The sequence below is a fragment of the Coregonus lavaretus genome (genome assembly GCF_964263955.1).
Source record: "Coregonus lavaretus genome assembly, chromosome: 6".
In the NCBI taxonomy this organism is placed as follows: Eukaryota; Metazoa; Chordata; class Actinopteri; order Salmoniformes; family Salmonidae; genus Coregonus; species Coregonus lavaretus.
The window spans coordinates 58,427,543-58,449,314 of record NC_139993.1 but is presented as its reverse complement, the minus strand read 5'-3'; the positions used below and the strand labels follow the sequence as shown (position 1 = coordinate 58,449,314).

At 40.7% G+C, this 21,772-nt stretch overlaps 1 protein-coding gene across 1 annotated transcript; it reads left to right on the top strand.

Moving 5' to 3' along the window:
* The first annotated feature begins 348 nt into the window (after positions 1 to 348).
* Positions 349 to 21,438, top strand: tspan1 (tetraspanin 1). The gene is made up of 8 exons (XM_084163582.1): positions 349 to 654; positions 1,072 to 1,134; positions 11,131 to 11,337; positions 13,012 to 13,086; positions 17,616 to 17,714; positions 18,469 to 18,612; positions 19,538 to 19,621; positions 20,419 to 21,438. Exons 2-8 carry the CDS (start codon positions 1,078 to 1,080, stop codon positions 20,476 to 20,478), a joined length of 726 nt encoding a protein of 241 aa, XP_084019708.1. The 5' UTR covers positions 349 to 654; positions 1,072 to 1,077; the 3' UTR covers positions 20,479 to 21,438.
* Positions 21,439 to 21,772: the final 334 nt, after the last annotated feature.

Below are 21,772 nucleotides of genomic sequence, written 5' to 3'. Positions count from 1 at the left end.
ATATAACCCTATGGTGTACAGGTGACACTGTAGATTCACAGCCTGGAGTAAATGTATGGCTATGAATCTGGACAGTTTGTAATGATTATAAAATACACTGATTATTTGTTACATCAGAATAGCTTACATGTGATACTAGACTTGTACCTGTGTGTCCCCTCTCTGTCTATACTGTGTTTACACCTGCAGGGGTCAGGAAGAGACTGTCACCTGAGACACACACACACAGCACTCAGTCCCCTCAGTCTGTTCATCTGTCACCTGGCACCTGGCTGAGAGTCACCTGTACCTGTCCTGGCCACACCCAGACCCAGTCCACCCTGAGGGCATCAGAGTATTCCTCCTCACACTGACACAGCAGTACAAGTCAACCTGTACTGGTATACCTGATCACAGACACCATCATTCATTCACCCCTCAGAGACGCCATCCAAACACACACACACACGCACACAGTTACCTGTCCTGAACACCTGGCTGTATAACACACCTGGATCCCTTGTTTCTTTCTAAAGGCTCCTCTGCAGTACTGAAGAGAACCCTGGTCTGCCTGAGAACAAAGCCATCTCTCTGGGACCTAAAACACGCCACACTGGTAGCTGTCATCTCCTGGGTCTAACTCTTTAAGGCACACAGGCAGTCTCTACAACACAGGTGGGTTTCATATGTTTAAAAAGATACAATGCTGTGATACTGTTGTTGATCCTGTTAACTCTGTGACTGACTACTTTGGTCTCTTTCTGTTTGTGTTCAACTAGCTTTCATCACCAGGATGCACTGTTAGCACAATCATTTCACAGCGAGTGATTTTGAATGGCGGGAGAGGGAACAGAATGTAATAATATATGCATTTGAGAAGATCATTGAGTGTGTGTGTGAGTGTGAGTGTGAGTGTGAGTGTGTGTGTGTGTGTGTGTGTGTGTGTGTGTGTGTGTGTGTGTGTGTGTGTGTGTGTGTGTGTGTGTGTGTGTGTGTGTGTGTGTGTGTGTGTGTGTGTGTGTGTGTGTGTGTGTGGGAGAGAGCGGTAGGGAGATGTAAGCAGTGGCATAATTTATCTTCTCTTTATTACAGATTAAAATGGCATGCTTCACATTTGTCAAATTTATGATGGTCTTGTTCAACTTGCTTATCCTTGTGAGTATGTTTCCCTTTTGATTGCATATATGCACATGGTGGGGGGGGGGGGGGGGGAGTATTTGCATTTGTTAATTTATTGCATGGAATCTTTATGAGTCAAGTGTGAATGAAACTCTGTCTCTCTCTCTCTCTCTCTCTCTCTCTCTCTCTCTCTCTCTCTCTCTCTCTCTCTCTCTCTCTCTCTCTCTCTCTCTCTCTCTCTCTCTCTCTCTCTCTCCTCCCTCTCCCTCGCTCTCTCTGTCTCTCTCTCTCACTTTCTCACACATAGCAGTTCTCATGTCATTAACTTTAAACTCTCTAATTTTGCTACCTACGTTTTGCGCCTAGCATTTATAACTAATGACGTTTGTGAAATGGAGGGGGACTTTGGCGTTGGTAAGCTGAATTTTCATTACACCTGGCTTCTCCTGTTTAAATGATCATTCAAGTGAAAGTCCTTTTCTACTGGGTTTTCATTAGTGCCTGAGCCAAGTTATTTAATAAACCCACACCATACATTATGATACACTATCATGTCATGATAAAGTCATGTTATGCATGCTTATTTGGATCTGGGAAGAACAGTTAGATGCAGTCTTTTGACAAGGTCATAATGCTCCATCACAGTGCCTGGTCACACCATTTGACTTATTCCACATTTTGTTGTGTTACAGCCTGAATTTAAAATAGATTACATAGAGATTGTGTGCCACTGATCTACACACATTACCCCATAACGTCAAAGTGGAATTTTGTTTGTAGAATTTTATTTAAATGAAAACAAAATGAAAAGCTGAAATGTCTTTAGTCAATAAGTATTCAACCCCTTTGTTATGGCAAGCCTAAATAAGATTCAGGAGTAAAAATGTGCTTAACAAATTGCTTTGTAAATTGCATGGACTCATTCCGTGTTCAGTAATGGTGGTTAAAATGATTTTTCAATGACTACCCCATCTCTGAACCCAACACATACAATTATCTGTAAGATCCCTCAATCGAGTAGTGCATTTCAAGCACAGATTCAACCACAAAGACTAGGGAAGTTTTCCAATGCCTTTCAAAGAAGGCACCAATTGATAGATGGGTAAAAAATAGATAAAGCAGATCCTGAATATCCCTTTGAGCATTGTGAAGTTATTAATTAGGCTTTGGATGGTGTATCAAAACACCCAGTCACTACAAAGATACAGGCGTCCTTCCTAACTCAGTTGCCGGAGAGCAAGGAAATTGCTCAGGGATTTCACCATGAGGCCAATGGTGATTTTAAAACAGTTACAGAGTTTAATGGTTGTGATATGAGAAAACTGAGCATGGATCAACAACATTGTAGTTACTCCACAATACTAACCTAAATGACAGAGTGAAAAGAAGGAAGCCTGCACAGAATACACATTTTCCAAAACATGCATCCTGTTTGCAACAACAAGGCACTTAAGTAATACTGCAAAAAAAAAAGGCAAATAAATGAACTTTTTGTCCTGAATACAAAGCGTTATGTTTGGGGCAAATCCAACACAACACATCACTTAGTAAAACTGCATATTTTCAAGCATGGTGGTGGCTGTACCATGTTATGGGTATGCTTGTCATCGGCTAGGACTAGGGAGTTTTTCAGGATAAAAACAAATGAAATACACCTATAAGCAAAGGCAAAATCCTAGGGGAAAACCTGGTTCAGTCTGCTTTCCAACAGACACTGGGAGACAAATTCACGTTTCAGCAGGACAATAACCTAAAACACCAGGCCAAATCTACACTGAAGTTGCTTACTAAGACGACATTAAATTTTCCTGAGTGGCCTAACTACAGTTTCAACCTACAGAACCAGTCAAAAGTTTGGACACACCTACTCATTCCAGGGTTTTTCTTTATTTTTACTATTTTCTACATTGTAGAATAATAGTGAAGACATCAAAACTATGAAATAACATGTAGTAACCCAAAGAGTGTTAAACAAATCAAAATATATTTTATATTTGAGATTCTTCAAAGTTGCCACCCATTGCCTTGATGACAGCTTTGCACACTCTTGGCATTCTCTCAACCAGCTTCACCTGGAATGCTTTTCCAACAGTCTTGAAGGAGTTCCCACAAATGGTGAGCACTTGTTGGCTGCTTTTCCTTCACTCTGTGGTCCAACTCATCCCAAACCATCTCAATTGGGTTGAGGTCAGGTGATTGTGGAAGCCAGGTCATCTGATGTAGCACTGCATTACTCTCCTTCTTGGTCAAATAGCCATTACACAGCCTGGAGGTGTGTTGGCTCATTGTCCTGTTGAAAAACAAATGATAGTCCCACTAAGTGCAAACCAGATGGGATGGCGTGCCTTGCTGGTTAAGTGTGCCTTGAATTCTAAATAAATCACCACAGTGTCACCAGCAAAGCACCACCACACCATCACACCTCCTCCTCCATGCTTCACGGTAGGAACCACACATGCAGAGATCATCCGTTCACGTACTCTGCGTCTCACAAAGACACAGCAGTTGAAACCAAAAATCTCAAATTTGGACTCATCAGACCAAAGGACAGATTTCCACCGGTCTAATGTTCATTGCTCATGTTTCTTGGCCCAAGCAAGTCTCTTCTTATTATTGGTGTCCTTTAGTAGTGGTTTCTTTGCAGCAATTCGACCATGAAGGCCTGATTCACACAGTCTCCTCTGAACAGTTGATGTTGAGATGTGTCTGTTACTTGAACTCTGTGAAGCATTTATTTGGGCTGCAATTTCTGAGGCTGGTAATGAACTTATCCTCTGCAGCAGAGGTAACTCTGGGTCTTCCTTTCCTGTGACAGTCCTCATGAGAGCCAGTTTCATCATAGCGCAAATAGTTTTTTCGACTGCACTTGAAGAAACTTACAAAGTTCTTGAAATTTTCCGGATTAACTGACATTCATGTCTTAAAGTAATGATGGACTGTCGTTTCTCTTTGCTTATTTGAGCTGTTCTTGCCATAATATGGACTTGGTCTTTTACCAAATAGGGCTATCATCTGTATACCCCCCTTCATTTACATTTACATTTTTCATTTACGTCATTTAGCAGACGCTCTTATCCAGAGCGACTTACAAATTGGACCCTTCCTTGTCACAACACAACTGATTGGCTCAAACGCATTAAGAAGGAAATAAATTCCACAAATTAACTTTTAAGAAGGAACACCTGTTAATTGAAATGCATTCCAGGTGACTACCTCATGAAGCTGGTTGAGAGAACGCCAAGAGTGTGCAAAGCTGTCATCAAGGCAAAGGGTGGCTACTTTGAAGAATCTCAAATATAAAATATATTTTGATTTGTTTAACACTTTTTTGGTTACTACAGTTTTGATGTCTTCACTATTATTCTACAATGTAGAAAATAGTAAAAATAAAGAAAAACCCTTGAATGAGTAGGTGTGTCCAAACATTTGACTGGTACTGTACATCGGCTTGAAAATCTATGACAAGACTTGAAAATGGCTGTCTAGCAATGACCAACAACCAACTTGACAAAGCTTGAATAATTTCTTAAAGAATAAATGGGCAAATATTGTACAATCCAAGTGTGCAAAGGTCTTAGAGACTTAACTAAAAAGACACACAGCTGTGATCACCACCAAAGGTGCTTCTACAAAGTATTGACTCAGCGGTGTGATTACTTATCTAAATTAGATTTTTCTGTATTTCATTTTCAAAAATGTCTAAAAACATGTTTTCACTTTGTCATTATGTTTGTAGAATATATATTGAATCCATTTTGAATTCAGGGTATAACACAATGAAATGTGGAATAAGTCAATGGGTATGAATACTTTTCTGAAGACACTGTATTTACATTAAAGTCACCATTGGCCTCATGGTAAAATCCCTGAGTGGTTTCCTTCCTCTCCGGCAACGGCCTTAGGAAGGACGTCTGTATCTTTGTAGTGACTGGGTGTATTGATACACCATGCAAAGTGTAATTAATAACTTCACCATGGTCAAAGGGATATTCAATGGTCAACCCATCTACCAACAGGTGCCCTTCTTTGCGAGGCATTGGAAAACCTCCCTAGTCTTTGTAGTTGAATCTGTGTTTTAAATTCACTGCTCGACTGAGGGACCTTACAGATAATTGTATGTGTGGGGTACAGAGATGAGGTAGTCATTCAAAAATCATGTTAAACACTTTTACTGCAGAGTGAGGCCATGCAACTTATTATGTGACTTGTTAAGCACATTTTTACTCCTGAACTTATTTAGACTTCCCATAACAAAGGGGTTAAATACTTATTGATTCAAGACATTTCAGCTTTTAATTTTTAATTAATGTATTTAAAAAATCCAAAACATTATTCCACCTTGACATTATGGTGTATTGTGTATAGGCCAGTGACACAAAATCTCAGTTGAATTTATTTTAAATTCAGGCTGTAACACAACAAAATGTGGAAAGATTCAAGTGGTGTGAATACATCCTGAAGGCACTGTAAAATCAGTACGTATAAATATCATAACACCAATCTACCATTCTTCAGAAACAAATCAAATTCTCAACAAAGCATGGGACTGGAAATCTGTCCACTTTTATTTGGAGGTTATCTGTAGAACCTTATCTCAGTTTAAGGACCAAATCAGGTTATTCAGTTCTTCTCAGAGGACAAAGAGAAATTTTCTCAGCTGATGTCTCTCTCATTCTGCCGTCTCAAAGAGGAGGAAATTCCCTTTCTAATGGGTGGGACAGCCTTCCCTTCCGCCGGTGCCCTATATATATTTTCATTTATTCATCCATCCATTCATTCACTCCTCCCCCTCTCCAGAGGCCTATATGGCTCTGTTCAGGAGTCTCCTATTCAATCCCTCCAACCCTAATATCTTTAATTTGGCCCCTCCATATAGTACTCTACTATTCCATTTACCCAGTTGACCTCCAGTCCTAACCTGATTTCCATGTGATCTATGACAGGTCTCGTCCTGTCTGACAGGGCATCCTCGGCAGGTGGCATTCCATCTACCGCATTAGCCCGCAAAAAAATAAAAGAGAAAGCCACCCACAATTAGATCAGGCAGAGGGGAAATGCTGCCAGACAAGGAGTTAGGGGGAATATGGTTGTCGTATCACATTTACCGAGCAGGGTCCTCATCACTGAGAACAGGTGGAGGGTGAGGAAAAGACAAGATACCCCGAGGAGAAAGGAGGAGGGGAGGAGGAGAGGAGAGGAAGAGAGGGGGAGATTATTCTCATGTGGAAGGCATCTGGGCTGATGGGGAGGATGGTGGCAGGCAGACAGACTGGCAGGCCTTGTTTCATGTGCAGCTGACAGAAAGAAGAAGGCTCTGATTGGAGATGACAGACAATACCAAGTTTCCAATGCTTTCTGTTCTGTGGGGAGGAGAGAAGGAATAGGATAGTCTGACATCCACTCTCTCACTGATCTGACCGAGAGAGAGAGAGAGAGAGAGAGAGAGAGAGAGAGAGAGAGAGAGAGAGAGAGAGAGAGAGAGAGAGAGAGAGAGAGAGAGAGAGAGAGAGAGAGAGAGAGAGAGAGAGAGAGAGATCCAAAGGCAAAACAAAACATTAGATCTGTCAGACCAGGCGTTTTGTATATACAGTGTCTTCAGAAAGTATTCACACCTCTTGAATTTTTCCCACATTGTGTTGTGTTCCAGTCTGAATTTAAAATTGATTGAATTGAGATGTATTGTCACTGGCCTACACGCAATACCCCATCATTTCAAAGTGAAATAATGTTTTTAGAAATGTTTAAAAATTAATCAAAAATGAAAAGCTGAAATGTCTTGAGTCAATAAGTATTCAACCCCTTTGTTATGGCAAGCCTAAATAAGTAAAAAGAGTACAATTTTTCTTAACAAGTCACATAATAAGTTATACGGACTCACTCTGTGTGCAGTAATAGTGTTTAACATGATTTTTGAATGACTACCTAATCTCTGTACCCCTTCACATACAGTTATCTGTAAGGTCCCTCAGTCGAGCAGTGAATTTCAAACACAGATTCAACAACAAAGACCAGGGAGGTTTTCCAATGCCTCGCAAAGAAGGGCACCTATTGGTAGATGGGTAAAAATAAAACAAGCAGACATTGAATATCCCTTTGAGCATGGTGAAGTTATTCATGACACTTTCATCAGGACAATAACCTAAAACACAAGGCCAAATCTACACTGGATTTGCTTACCAAGAAGACAGTGAATGTTCCCGAGTGGCTGAGTTACAGTTTGGACTTAAATCTACTTGAAAATCTATGGCAAGACCTGAAAATGGTTGTCTAGCAATGATCAACAACCAATTTGATAGAGCTTAAAGACTTTTGAAAAGAATATTGGGTAAATGTTGCGCTATCCAGGTGTGGAAAGCTCTTAGAGACTTACCCATAAAGACTCACAGCTGTCATCGCTGCCAAAGGTCCTTCTACAAAGTACTGACTGAGGGGTGTAAATACTTATGTTAATGAGATATTTCTGTATTTCGTTTTCCCAAAAAATTGCTACAATGTTTTCACTTTGTCATTATGGGGTATTTTGTGTAGATCCATTTAGAATGTAGGCTGTAACACAACAAAATGTGGAATAAGTCAAGGGGTATGAATACTTTCTGAAGGCACTGTATATGCTTACAATTAAAATATATTACCCCACATCTCCCTTATGAAGTAAATAATCATTGCATTATGTGAATCAATGTGTGAAGTAGGTATCTAAATCTAAAAATAACATTTGTTTAAAGCTAGACCAGAGTTCCCGATTAGGCCTAAAGAAATAGAGTTGGTTCTCCAGCAGTGCTTCCAATACCCCTATGACATCATCAGGCAGAGCCGAGTAGAAATATAACATTCTCCTCCTGGCCAATCAGACAATAGATAGATAAGTCCTGACGATCCCTCCATTTAAGTGATAATGCCCGAGATGCCGGTGTTTGGAGCATATATTGGCACGGGTGTTGTTATGCCCGAGACAAAGTCGAGGGCCGGCAAACCGTGCCAATATATCCTCCAAACATCGGCTTCGAGGGCATTATCACTTTTATACAACGGGTTAACAACATATTCAAATAATGATTGACATATTTTCATAAACGTTATTTTTATTAATTTATTCATACTATTTCATCCTTCCACAATATATAGTCCCGACACAAATCTAGGGTTGCTGGAGACGCGATCCAGTCGTTCAGTCTTTTTGTTCTGTATTTCGTTCTAAATGTTCCATTGCCATACTGGCTGGCAACGTTCTTATCCCTTGCTTGCTAGCTAGCCAACTATGACAAACTTACAGTCACATCAAAAAGTGCAGCCAGAATAACAGCAAAGTAGCTGTATTTGCATTTGTTTAAACTGTTTTCTAGTGACATTTATTTAAGATACATCCATAACAATGAGCTAATGAGGCGCGATTTCGCCTACCATAGAAAATGTGCTCACTTGTCAGGACACTGTTGTTCAGAGGAGCTAGCCAACAACACAGCTACAGTAACACAATCACTTCAAACTGAAGCTGGAAAGACTGCAAATTAGCTGCGTTTCATTTTACCTTTTTTCAATATACCTTTTTTTGTATATATCCATAAAAATTATGCCAGCTGATTCATGATTTCGACTGGCTGAGAGAAGCTGCCTGCCTGTCTGTCTCGTCCCAACTCCCACACGTTCATTACTATGGGACAGCTGGAGATCGAATTTCAATATTGAAACAATGTTGCAAATGTCTGAGAGACAGCCCACAACAAAATGTTAGTCTAAAAGAAATGTGAGATCATGTCTAGATGCTTTTTATAGTGGAAATAAAGTTTATAAATTGCCTGGCTGGGCTGATAATAATATAATATGCCATTTAGCAGACGCTTTTATCCAAAGCGACTTACAGTCATGCGTGCATACATTTTTTTTGTGTATGGGTGGTCCCGGGGATCGAACCCACTACCTTGGCGTTACAAGCACCGTGCTCTACCAGCTGAGCTACAGAGGACCACACTGATGAGACAGTGGATTGCGCAGTCAGATGAAACAGAGTAAATAGGCATTTTAACTTCATAGATTTAGCCGGTGGCAATTTGTGGAATAGACACGGCTGGAATGCGCTCTTAACCAATCAGCATTCAGGATTAGACCCACCCGTTGTATAATACATTATAATCCAGCTATAATTCCATGGTTTACTTCTGCATTTCACAGAGAGAACAGGGTAGTGCGCCCCAGGTTTTCTTTATCCAGCAGTGCAAGAGGATCACTAAATGATCCCTGCCTATTAAGCTGTCTGGTATAAGTAGAGAGAGAAAAGGGGTCATGGGGAAAGGGCAGAGTTTCCTTTAGAAAAGGTAACAAGAGGCCAAGTCCTTTTTGGCTGGTGTATAATGGAAGCCTCGGGCTGACAAAATAAATGCATCTTCCTCTCTCCCTGACCCCCTCTTAACCTTTTACTGCAGTGGGCTAAATCGAGGTCACACAGAGTGATTCTTGGTAGTCTTAAATAAATCTAATTTGAAACAAAAGTATACACCTCACACACATTGCTATGGTCTTAAAAAAAGAAGACACCTGTACAATGTCAGATATAGAGTTCCCAGGCGTGCATTATAGATTCTCATTGTTACTTAATTAAGGGGAAATGAGATATGCTCATGGTCATTTATTGTGGTGTTTTTTTAGCATTAATCATAATTAATTAAATACCTAGATAATGTATATAAACGCAACATAAAAATAAATAAAAATATAAACGCAACATATAAAGTGTTGGTCCCATGTTTCATGAGCTGAAATAAAATATCCCAGAAATGTTCCATATGCACAAAAAGCTTATTTCTCTAAAATGTTGTTTATATCCCTGTTAGTGAGAATTTCTTCCAAGATAATCCATCCACCTAACAGGTGTGGTATATCAAGAAGCTGATTAAACAGCATGATCATTACACAGGTGCACCTTGTGCTTGGGACAAAAAAAACACCACTCTAAAAAGTGCAGTTTTGTCACACAACACAATGCCACAGATGTCTCAAGTTTTGAGAGAGAATGTAATTGGCTTGCTGACTGCAGGAATATCCACCAGAGCTGTTGCCAGAGATTTTAATGTTAATTTCTCTACCATAAGCCGCCTCCAACGTTGTTTTAGAGAATTTGGCAGTACGTCCAACCGGCCTCAAAACCACAGACTGTGTGTAACCACGTCAGCCCAGGACCCCCACATCCAGCTTCTTCACCTGCGGGATCGTCTGACACCAGCCACCCGGACAGCTGATGAAACGGAGGAGTATTTCTGTCTGTAAGAAAGCCCCTTTGTGGGGAAAACTAATTCTGATTGGCCTGCCTCCCCAGTAACTTAGTAAAATCATTGCGTTTATATTTTTTGTTCAGTAAACATCACAGAAGACTGAAATATAACACAACTGTTTGACATAGAAACACAAGATTTTCGTTGTAAAAAATAAAAAATAAATTAATAATTAATAAAAAAACTATGAAAAATATTAACAACATTCCACCCATGAGGCCAAAGGGGGTGCTTTTGGTCATTGACACCAGGAAAGAGCTACACAGCAGGGGGGATGATGTGGTGTCATACAGAGGTAGTGGTAGTATTGGGTAGTGATGGACGACTAACCTACAATACACTTATTACCTCAAGAAAGAGCTGTTGACCCAGCAAATAAGACCCAGCAAATAAAGTGTCTGTTTTAGTTCAGTTTTTGGCCCTAGAAATAGCCTTCCAAACTTTGGTCCACAGAGGAAACTTCTCTTGAGAATGTTATCAATTGTATAGAGTGAGAAAACTAGGCTTAAACTATAAACAGTTTCCTAGTTACCAAACTTTTCTGACCACAACATGCAGTCAAGATGGCATCCCTCTTCCTGACACACCCACTTCCTATTTAACTCAAACCAGGAAGTGACTATGGGTGTGGCTAGGGAGTGACCAGGGCGGCGCCCACAGCCTATACACATCTCAAGGAACCTTGTGGGTTGCAAGTGTCTTTGTGTGTATTGACTATCCTGTATGTGTGTATCCTGTGTGTGTGTGTGTGTGTGTTTGTTTCCAGCTGGTGGGTCTGACCCTGCTGGGCGGGGGGATTTGGGTGAGTGTGGATGGGGGTTCGTTCCTCCAGGTGCTGGCTCCCTTCTCCACCCACGACATGCAGTCTGTCAAGGTGGGCTTCTTCTGCATCGCTATTGGAGGAGTTCTGGTTCTACTGTGTGTTGTGGGCTGCTGTGGAGCCCACAATGAGAGCAAGTGTCTGCTACTACTGGTAGGTACAGTCCAGAATACAGGCCAAATGCTGAACACAGCCAATTAACTTACACTAACTGTTAACCTGAACACAGCCAATTAACTTACACTAACTGTTAACCTGAACACAGCCAATTAACTTACACTAACTGTTAACCTGAACACAGCCAATTAACTTACTCTAACTGTTAACCTGAACACAGCCAATTAATTTACACTAACTGCTATGCTGGACACAGCCAATGAACTTACTCTAACTGCTATACTCACAATTGTGATCTAACTCAACTACAAAACCATAAGGTACATTATTCACAATATCTACAGTATAACATTCATGACCGTACAATATACCTTACATACCCACTTCTCTACACTCCCAATTCATCTATCTACACAGTTCACAAAACAAGCTACCACATCCATGATGGACTATCTTTCTCCAGTGTAGTCCTGAAGAAGGTGTGTTAATGTTCATTAACAATGTGGCTAACTACCCCCAGAGTCCATTTCATGAATAATGAGTAGCACAGCTAGGACATTTCCCCCATAAGCACCATCACATACTAAGTCGTTCATTACTCAGACTGATAGAGCTGCACGGAGTCTAACGGTAGTAGTCCATATAGGATACATTACTGTTCCCAGCTCACAGCCAGGAGAAGATGCTTATCGGTTGTTTCAGTGTTCACATTAAACCACTTCCCTGTTCTCCTTTGTCTAATCAACGGTTAGCCTTTACAATAACATGACAGGACAAAGGCTGATTACGAAGCCCTGAGGAGTGCAGGAGTTGTGTTGTGGTTGGATAGGGGTTGTTTAGTTGTTGTGGTTGGATAGGGGTTGTTTAGTTGTTGTGGTTGGATAGTTTTTTTTGTTGTTGTTGTGGTTGGATAGGGGTTGTTTAATTGTTGTGGTTGGATAGGGGTTGCTTAGCTGTTGTGGTTGGATAGGGGTTGTTTAGCTGTTGTGGTTGGATAGGGGTTGTTTAATTGTTGTGGTTGGATAGGGTTGTTTAGTTGTTATGGTTGGATAGGGGTTGTTTAATTGTTGTGGTTGGATAGTTTTTTTTTAGCTATTGTGGTTGGATAGGGGTTGTTTAGTTGTTGTGGTTGGATAGGGGTTGTTTAATTGTTGTGGTTGGATAGGGGTTGTTTAGCTGTTGTGGTTAGATAGGGGTTGCTTAATTGTTGTTGTGGTTGGATAGGAGTTGTTCAGTTATTTGTAGTTGTATTTATAATGGATCCCCATTAGCTGCTGCCAAGGTAGCAGCTACTCTTCCTGGGGTCCAGCAACATTTAGGCAGTTATAAAACATATTAAGTGTGTGTCCTCAGGCCCCTACTCTACTACCACATCTCTACAACACAAAATCCATGTGTATGTGTGTGTATAGTGCGTATGTTATCATGTGTTTGTATGCATGTGTCTGTGCCTATGTTTGTGTTGCTTCACAGTCCCTGTTGCTTCACAGTCCTCAGTTGTTGTGGTTGGATAGGGGTTGTTTAGTTTTTGTGGTTGGATAGGGGTTGTTTAGTTGTTGTGGTTGGATAGGGGTTGTTTAGTTGTTGTGGTTGTATTGTATTTGTGTGTTGTGTGTTGTGGTGTGGTGGTTGTGTTGTGGTTGTGTTGAAGTTGCAGTCAGCTACTCTAGTCTAAAGCCAAGTCCTTGTTCTTTGTCTTGTTCTTCTAAGTTTTTCTCCATCATCCTGATTATTTTCATCGCTGAAGTGGCAGCCGGAGCCGTGGCCCTCACCTACTCTTCAGTTGTAAGTCTCCCTCTCTCTCTCCACCTCTGACTCGAACCTCCCTCCCTCCCTCTCTCTTTCTCTCTCTCTTTGTATCATCTCTCCTTATGTCTCTCTCTCCCTCCCCCCTCCTCTCTCTCTCTCGCTCTGGCTTTCACTACCCTTCTCGATTTTATCTCCATGTATATGTTCCCTCATACCCCGGCCATCATTGAATTACTGGGCTTTATGTCCACTTCAGTACATTCGGCCCTTTAATGACTCCAAGATTGCCTGGGGCTGTGTGCGACGCCTCTCACTTTGAGCAATTTATTACTCTGGAATATTGAAGTTAAAGCATTTTATATGCAAAACAGACTATTTACATATATAGGTCCCCCTCCCGCTCTTTCTCCTTCCTGTTCAGTGCAATATACAGTAAAATACTAGCAGGACACCCCGTCCTTACGGACGGTAAATCATTGGAAATGAATCATTTTATTTAATGCAATTCTCTCCTCCTACAAATCAAAAATGTGTTTATCTGTTCAGCGTTTTGGTCTCTGGATATACCAATATTCTCAACTCCGGAGCATTTAAAAAAAAACTCCCATAGGCCTATTTCCTGTGGGATCATGGCCCTTGCTTTCTCTTTAAAATTCAATGTTGGCCCCATGTTATCTATATATATTTTAAAAAACAGTATAGGAGGGCTCCAGACTTAAGAAATAAGTTGTTTCATCTAACATGTCCAAGCAGGAATGCAAGATAAAGATATTTTGATGCGCAATACCTAAACCAGTGATTGGCATGAATTTTGAGTTGACAATTAGGCTATTGATGCTATAATTGTACTGTCAAATTAGGGCTCCAGAAGTGTAATTTCCACCACTCCAATGTCTACCAGCTCACATTTGTTGCCAATGTGCCAGTGCTTATTTGACTTGTTATATACCTTGTTTTATTTGACAACATTATTTGAAAGGATTTGAGGGTTAGTTTAAGAGTTGGGGAAAACAGGACAGCGGGTCATCATGAGATGCTGTTGAAGATTTTACACATGGGCCCGTCAGACTGTAAGCACAGCAGCGCAGATGATACTGTACTGTGTGGGTTGCTGCATGTTGCAAAATGAATACTACTATTGTGTTGCATAATTGCCATGGTAATTTGGAATGTCCAGTCAATGAGCATTATGGGTATAGGCCTAGTCATTCTACCAATACAAAATTGGCCTACAAACGCTTACATCAAGTGCTTTATGACAGCATCATTATTTACTTTCAGAGGTGAATGTATCAAACCAGTTGCCGTGATACGTTTTTTGTTGTTGTGCACTCTCCTCAAACAATAGCATGGTATTTTTTCACTGTAATAGCTACTGTAAATTGGATAGTGAAGTTAGATTAACAAGAATTTAACCTTTCTGCCCATATAAGACATGTCTTTAGTCCTGGAAAGTTTGCTGTTACTTACAACAGTCATGCTAATCACATTAGCGCACGTTAGCTCAACCGTCCCGTATATGGGACACCGATCCCGTAGAGGTTAACCACACTGCTAACCTTAACCACACTGCTAACCTTAACCTTTACCTTAACCACACTGCTAACCTAACCCTAACCTCAACCAAACTGCTAACCTTAACCTAACCCTAACCTCAACCAAACTGCTAACCTTAACCTAACCCTAACCTCAACCAAACTGCTAACCTTAACCTAACCCTAACCTCAACCAAACTGCTAACCTTAACCTAACCCTAACCTTAACCAAACTGCTAACCTCAACCAAACTGCTAACCTTAACCTAACCCTAACCTCAACCAAACTGCTAACCTTAACCTAACCCTAACCAAACTGCTAACCTTAACCTAACCTCAACCAAACTGCTAACCTTAACCTAACCCTAACCTTAACCAAACTGCTAACCTTAACCTAACCCTAACCTCAACCAAACTGCTAACCTTAACCTAACCCTAACCTTAACCAAACTGCTAACCTTAACCTAATCCTAACCTCAACCAAACTGCTAACCTTAACCTAAACCTAACCTCAACCAAACTGCTAACCTTAACCTACCCCTAACCTTAACCACACTGCTAACCTTAACCTAACCCTAACCTTAACCACACTGCTAACCTTAACCTAACCCTAACCTTAACCAAACTGCTAACCTTAAACTAACCCTAACCTCAACCAAACTGCTAACCTTAACCTAACCCTAACCTTAACCACATTGCTAACCTTAACCTAACCCTAACCAAACTGCTAACCTTAACCTAACCCTAACCTCAACCAAACTGCTAACCTTAACCTAACCCTAACCTCAACCAAACTGCTAACCTTAACCTACCCCTAACCTTAACCACACTGCTAACCTTAACCTAACCCTAACCTTAACCACACTGCTAACCTTAACCTAACCCTAACCTTAACCAAACTGCTAACCTTAACCTAACCCTAACCTCAACCACATTGCTAACCTTAACCTAACCCTAACCAAACTGCTAACCTTAACCTAACCCTAACCTCAACCAAACTGCTAACCTTAACCTAACCCTAATGTGTGTGTATGTTGGTGGGTTTTTGTCTAGGACCAGAAGAGATCCTAGGTGTGCATTATAGATTCTCATTGTTACTTAATTAGATATGCATATAGTCAATCTATTGTGCTGTTTTTTTTAGCGTTAATCCTATTAATTCATTACCTAGACAAAGAACACTACCATTTCGATAATGTATATGGCATTCTCCGAGCAGCTGCCCATCTCTGGCTTTTGATGACACAGTATCATTGCAATAATTAATATGGATTGGGTAGTAATATACATAGGCATCTATGAACATAATAACTCTCAGAAATATACCCCTGCAGACAATGAAATGGGCAATAAATATAGGGTGTTGATCTATTTCCTACTACTTTATCTACCACATCAATCTCTCTTTCCCCATCAGGCCTATGCCCTAATCTAACCAAAAAGCCATGACCCGATGGAATCTGAATAACCCAGATTTAATAACCAATTTTAGGGAGCGTTATACAAGCGTTATATGGCTGGTTTATAGTTCTTCTAAAAGGCATTCAGAGGTGACACGTGAGCATATATGATGCAAAAATGTAAAACAACACTGCAAGTTACTGCAGGGCCTTAATAACAGATCGATTATGACAGAGAGGTGGTTGTTTCTGTCGGTAAGAGCTACTCTGCTATAGGGCTTCCTCTGTTTGTTACCATTAAATAATGTCAGATAATTAACACTTTTTCAGGATTTATATTTATATAGATAAAATATATATATATATATATATACATATATATATATATAGTATATATATATATATATATATATATATCAGTATTTTTCTATCAATAACACACAATGGCATATAGCCTAATATCCTCCACAACTCTCCTCTCCTTGCACAGTTTAGTTGATACAGCAGGTACTTTATCCCCTCCTGGCTCAGAGGCGTGTTTGTTGGTTATGCCTTTTTCCTGTCCACAGTGGATGTGTGAGTGTATGTGTGTGTGTGTGTGTGTGGGTGTGGGTGTATGTGTATGTGTATGTGTATGTGTATGTGTATGTGTATGTGTGTGTGTGTGTGTGTGTGTGTGTGTGTGTGTGTGTGTGTGTGTGTGTGCGTGCGTTCGTGTGTGTGAGGGAATGCAGTGTAGTGAGGGGCACGCAGGGCAGGTAACCAGGCAGGCAGAGTGACAATGATGAATTAGCTAGCTGGTAATAACCCCTCTGATCTGAGCCTCTCTTCCCACTTCTTGGGGGGCACTTTTAATTGTAGCATGTCTCCACGTCCCCTCAGGCTACTCTCCCCTGCCCCCTGATAACACACACACACCCTCCCTCCCCTGAGTCTTTGTGTGACTGTACGCCAAGGGCTTATTAATCAAAATGGAAAAAACGGGGACAGACTGAGCGGAAGGAGGTAGGGAGGGAGGTAGAGAGAGGGAGGGAGGTAGAGAGAGGGAGGGAGGTAGAGAGTGGGAGGGAGGTAGAGAGAAGGAGGGAGGGAGGTAGAGATTGGGAGGGAGGTAGAGAGAGGGGGGGGGGGGGGGGGGAGCTGAAAGAAAGCCAGCCTGTATGTCATATAGGAATTCACTCTGGCATGAACGTATTCCTTTGTATTATATTGATATGTTCTCTCTGCATGAAATAAATATGGTGTGAAACACAATGGGAAAAGTGTCCTGACCGAACAAGCAGGGGCATCAATATATATGTAAATGTGGCCACTTACAATCACAAAGGAGAAAATTGAGAAAAATGTCCCAGTCATCTTCTCAGGTGCAGGCTATGGGTTTTATTTCCCAGGTGTTTTGTTTGGTTCAGATAGACATTTATTTCATTATTGATGCATAGGTGACTGCCTGAGCTGTACCCTCTAAGCCTGTAAAAACCGCCTATATATTGTGTGTTCGTTCAGTGGCTTGTGTGTGTGTGTGTGTGTGTGTGTAGTGGTCGTTGATCTTAGGAACTTAGTGGCCCTATTTGCTACAGTGCATGTACATGCACCCAGGGATTTTCATGTGTATGTGTGTGTATGGTCTCCAGGCCGAGGGGATCCTTAAAGCATGGGCCACCCCTGTCTTGAAGAACCAGTATGGCAGCAATCTGGTGGTCACCAAGATCTGGAACAACACCATGACAGAGGTATGGCTCGAGTTACCACTACTTCACTATTTCTCCGCTATCCAGGAGCAAGACAGGTGCCATTGTTCATAGACAATGGTGAGCCTGAACTATCCAAATCCATGGCTAGCCCTCCTGAGTCCTGACTAACCCTATCTGCGTTATTTAGTCCCATACGGTATGGGCCATAACTGCTGAGTTTGCCATACACTATCTGTCACATGTCAATCACATTCTACCCTGTAAGAGTTTAGAATTGTAATGACATGGCTTTTACTCTTTGTATTGTAAAGCTTCTGTATTGTGCCTTACCGTCAATAGTGTTTTCAGTTGCATACAATTCTACATTTCTGCCATTGTTCAGCTCTCCTTATTATGCTTGATTAATGCAAAGACCTTGACTTGTGAAACTCTCTCTCTGCTAAATGAGTATGTCAATACATCATGTAACTCTCTAGGACCATGACCACCATATTTAAGAAGCCTACAGGCTAGAAATTACAGAGGAATAAAAATCAATATCCTAAGTAGAATGCCAAAGAAAAGCTGTTTGTAACATAACCGTCCATGTCGTGTTGCTTTTTATTGAATGCTAAATCAATAACTAAATGAAATGCCTTTATTTTGGTGAACACTTGCCAGTGTGCTAGTCCATCTCCAACGCATTGTTGTTAGCATGCCACTCAAGTGAAATTCTCAAAGCCTGTTACAAGGAAATGCTGAGAGAAAGCTACAACATCGCAAATTGTCTCTCTTTCTCTCCGTGTCCTTGAAGCTGAACTGCTGTGGCTTCACCAACTACACAGACTTTACGGATTCGTACTACTCTGAGCAGAGCGAGGGCAGCTACCCACCCAGCTGCTGCCAGCTAGACACTGCCCCCTGCAGCCAGCAGCAGGCATTGCTCAATGCTGTTCAGGTGAGACCACACCTGCCAATGAATGATAAAAGTTATATGTTTTATGAGCGGTGCATGACCCTTATGGCAACATTAGTTCTAAGTGGTTTTAATGGGCTTTCTCCATTCTGATGGTTTTATACTCAACCAAACGAGGACAAAACTGACAGAGAAGTAGTCTGATTTGTAGAACTTTTGTATTTATTTTATCACTGTTTCAAAATATTGTTACAGACGGTATCGTAAACATTTATACGGGTATATATGGATCCATACCAGTATACGTTAAAATACAACACATCGCCCTGCCCTACCCTATATAGTGCACTAATTTTGATCAGGTCCAATAAGGCTCTGGTCAAAAGTAGTGCACTATATAAGAAATAGGGGGTCATTTATATACCCGTATTCTATTCTATAATATTCTACTGTATCTTAGTCCATGCTGCTCTGTCATTGCTTGTCCATATATGTATATATTCTTACATTTCATTCCTTACTTAGATTTGTGTGTATTGGGTATATGTTCTGAAATTGTTAGATATGACTTGTTAGATATTACTGCACTGTCGGAGCTAGAAGCACAAGCATTTCTCTACACCCGCAATAACATCTGCTAAACACGTGTATGTGACAAATAAAATTTGATTTGATTTGATTTGGGATGCATTCCATAGACTTAATAGGGTGAGACGCCCACAGAGTGACATTGTTTCCCACAGGAACAACCATAAGTATCCTTGTTTACACTCAAATGTATTATAAACTAAACATCTTCAACAACCTTCACTTGATCTAGAGAAAAACAGGTGCAACCTTTGCATCTGGTGCAAATGTGTAACAAATCTGACCCATTGCCTTTAATGACCTTGTGTTTTAAAACCACTTAGACGTGTACAACAATTGTTATATAAATAATTCATGTTCTGTACACTTTCCTCTCCAGGGCTGTTTTGAACAGCTGTTGGAGGCCCTTCAGAAGAACGCCAACATCATAGGTGGAATAGCTGTTGGAATCGGAGGGCTGGAGGTAAAATCAACACATCATAACTGATCCCGTGTGGCTCAGTTGGTAGAGCATGGCACTGCCAACACCAGGGTTGTGGGTTCGATTCCCACGGGGGAACAGTATGAAAAATGTATGCTCTCACTACTGTAAGTCGCTCTGGTTAAGAGTGTCTGTAATTGTGTATTGTTCAGTGCAGGAGTACAACCCAGTACCGTGTCTATCAACCTTTAGTCACAGAGTAAGTGCAGGATGAGTAAAAGCCATTGATTTGCATGTACTGAACATCCCATGGCGACAGACATGACATTTTATGGCTTTGAGGAATCTGGTCTAAAATCTGATCATGTCATCATAAAGTGACTCACGCACATTCACAAGCAGGCAGGAAGAGGAGATAGGGTAGGTTCAGGTAGGAACCGTACGGACCAGGGCTAGGGAGTTTTTCCTGTTATGGTCCAGTCATATGTGGCTCTGGTTAGGTCATTGTGTCAGGAATAACTCCTGGCCATAATGACAGCTAGTGTTTGATACAGGGGCTGTTACAGTGCCTTCAGAAAGTATTCATACCCCTTGACATATTTCACATTTTGTTGTGTTACAGCCTGAATTCAAATGTTTTTTTAATTTTTTTTAATTTAAAAACATAATTCCACTTTGACATTTATAGGGTATTGTGTGTAGGCCAGTGACACAAAATCTCAATTCAGGCTGTAACACCACAAAACGTGAATACTTTCTGAAGGCACTGTACTTGTAATGAAAGCCATGTCAATGTAGTTCTAATGTAGATAATCCTAACACAAGTTTCTCTCTCCTAGGTGGCATCCATGGTGTTATCCATGTACCTGTACTGTTACCTGGACAACAATGTCAGCTGAGACTTTTTGTTGTAGATACAATATGTTACTGTACAGTTGAAGTCGGAAGTTTACATACACTTAGGTTGGAGTCATTAAAACTCGTTTTTCAACCACTCCACACATTTCTTGTTAACAAACTATAGTTTTGGCAAGTCGGTTAGGACATCTACTTTGTGCATGACACAAGTAATTTTTCCAACAATTGTTTACAGACAGATTATTTCACTTATAATTCACTGTATGGCAAAATGGCTTAAGGACAACAAAGTCAAGGTATTGGAGTGGCCATCACAAAGCCCTGACCTCAATCCTATAGAACATTTGTGGGCAGAACTGAAAAAGCGTGTGCGAGCAAGGAGGTCTACAAACCTGACTCAGTTACACCAGCTCTGTCAGGAGGAATGGGCCAAAATTCACGAAACTTATTGTGGGAAGCTTGTGGAAGGCTACCCGAAACGTTTGATCCAAGCTAAACAATTTAAAGGCAATGCTAGAAAATACTAATTGAGTGTATGTAAACTTCTGACCCACTGGGAATGTGATGAAAGAAATAAAAGCTGAAGCAAATCATTCTCTCCACTATTATTCTGACATTTCACATTCTTAAAATAAAGTGGTGATCCTAACTGACCTAAAACAGGGAATTTTTACTAGGATTAAATGTCAGGAATTGTGAAAAACTGAGTTTAAATGTATTTGGCTAAGGTGTATGTAAACTTCCGACTTCAACTGTATATTGTAAAGGTTAATAATAGTGATTGTAGTGCCATCATATCTGATAGGTTGCCTTGATGTTATTATCTACAAATGTAAATCTGTTATCCATTATTTCACGTTCACTCATCAAATGAGATATCTTTTAAATTAATTAATAGCACACAAAAGCCAAAACATAATACTGTGTGTAATGCTGTTTTAGAGATTGCCACATTTATCTACTGTAAATACACTTAATATTTACAATAAATTCCAGCTACCAACATGTCTTGATGTTTTACAACAAAATCACACATTTGAGTGTACAAAACATCAAGCACACCTTCCTAATATTGAGTTGTACCCCCTCTTTTGCCCTCAGAACAGCCTCAATTCATCGGGGCATGGACTCTACAGGGAGTCGAAAGCATTCCACAGGGATGCTGGCCCATGTTGACTCTAATGCTTCCCACAGTTGTGTCAAGTTCACTGGATGTCCTTTGTGTGGTGGACCATTCTTGATGCACACGGGAAACTGTTCAGCATTCACTCTCTGAATGGCACACATACACAATCCATGTCTCAATTCTCTCAAGGCTTGAAAATCCTTCTTTAA

Coding starts and splice junctions, on each gene's coding strand:
- tspan1 (XM_084163582.1), top strand. CDS start 1,078: ATGGCATGCTTCACATTTGTCAAATTTATGATGGTCTTGTTCAACTTG. Junction 17,715..18,468: donor GGAACAACACCATGACAGAG/GTATGGCTCGAG, acceptor GTGTCCTTGAAG/CTGAACTGCTGTGGCTTCAC. Junction 18,613..19,537: donor CATTGCTCAATGCTGTTCAG/GTGAGACCACAC, acceptor TTTCCTCTCCAG/GGCTGTTTTGAACAGCTGTT.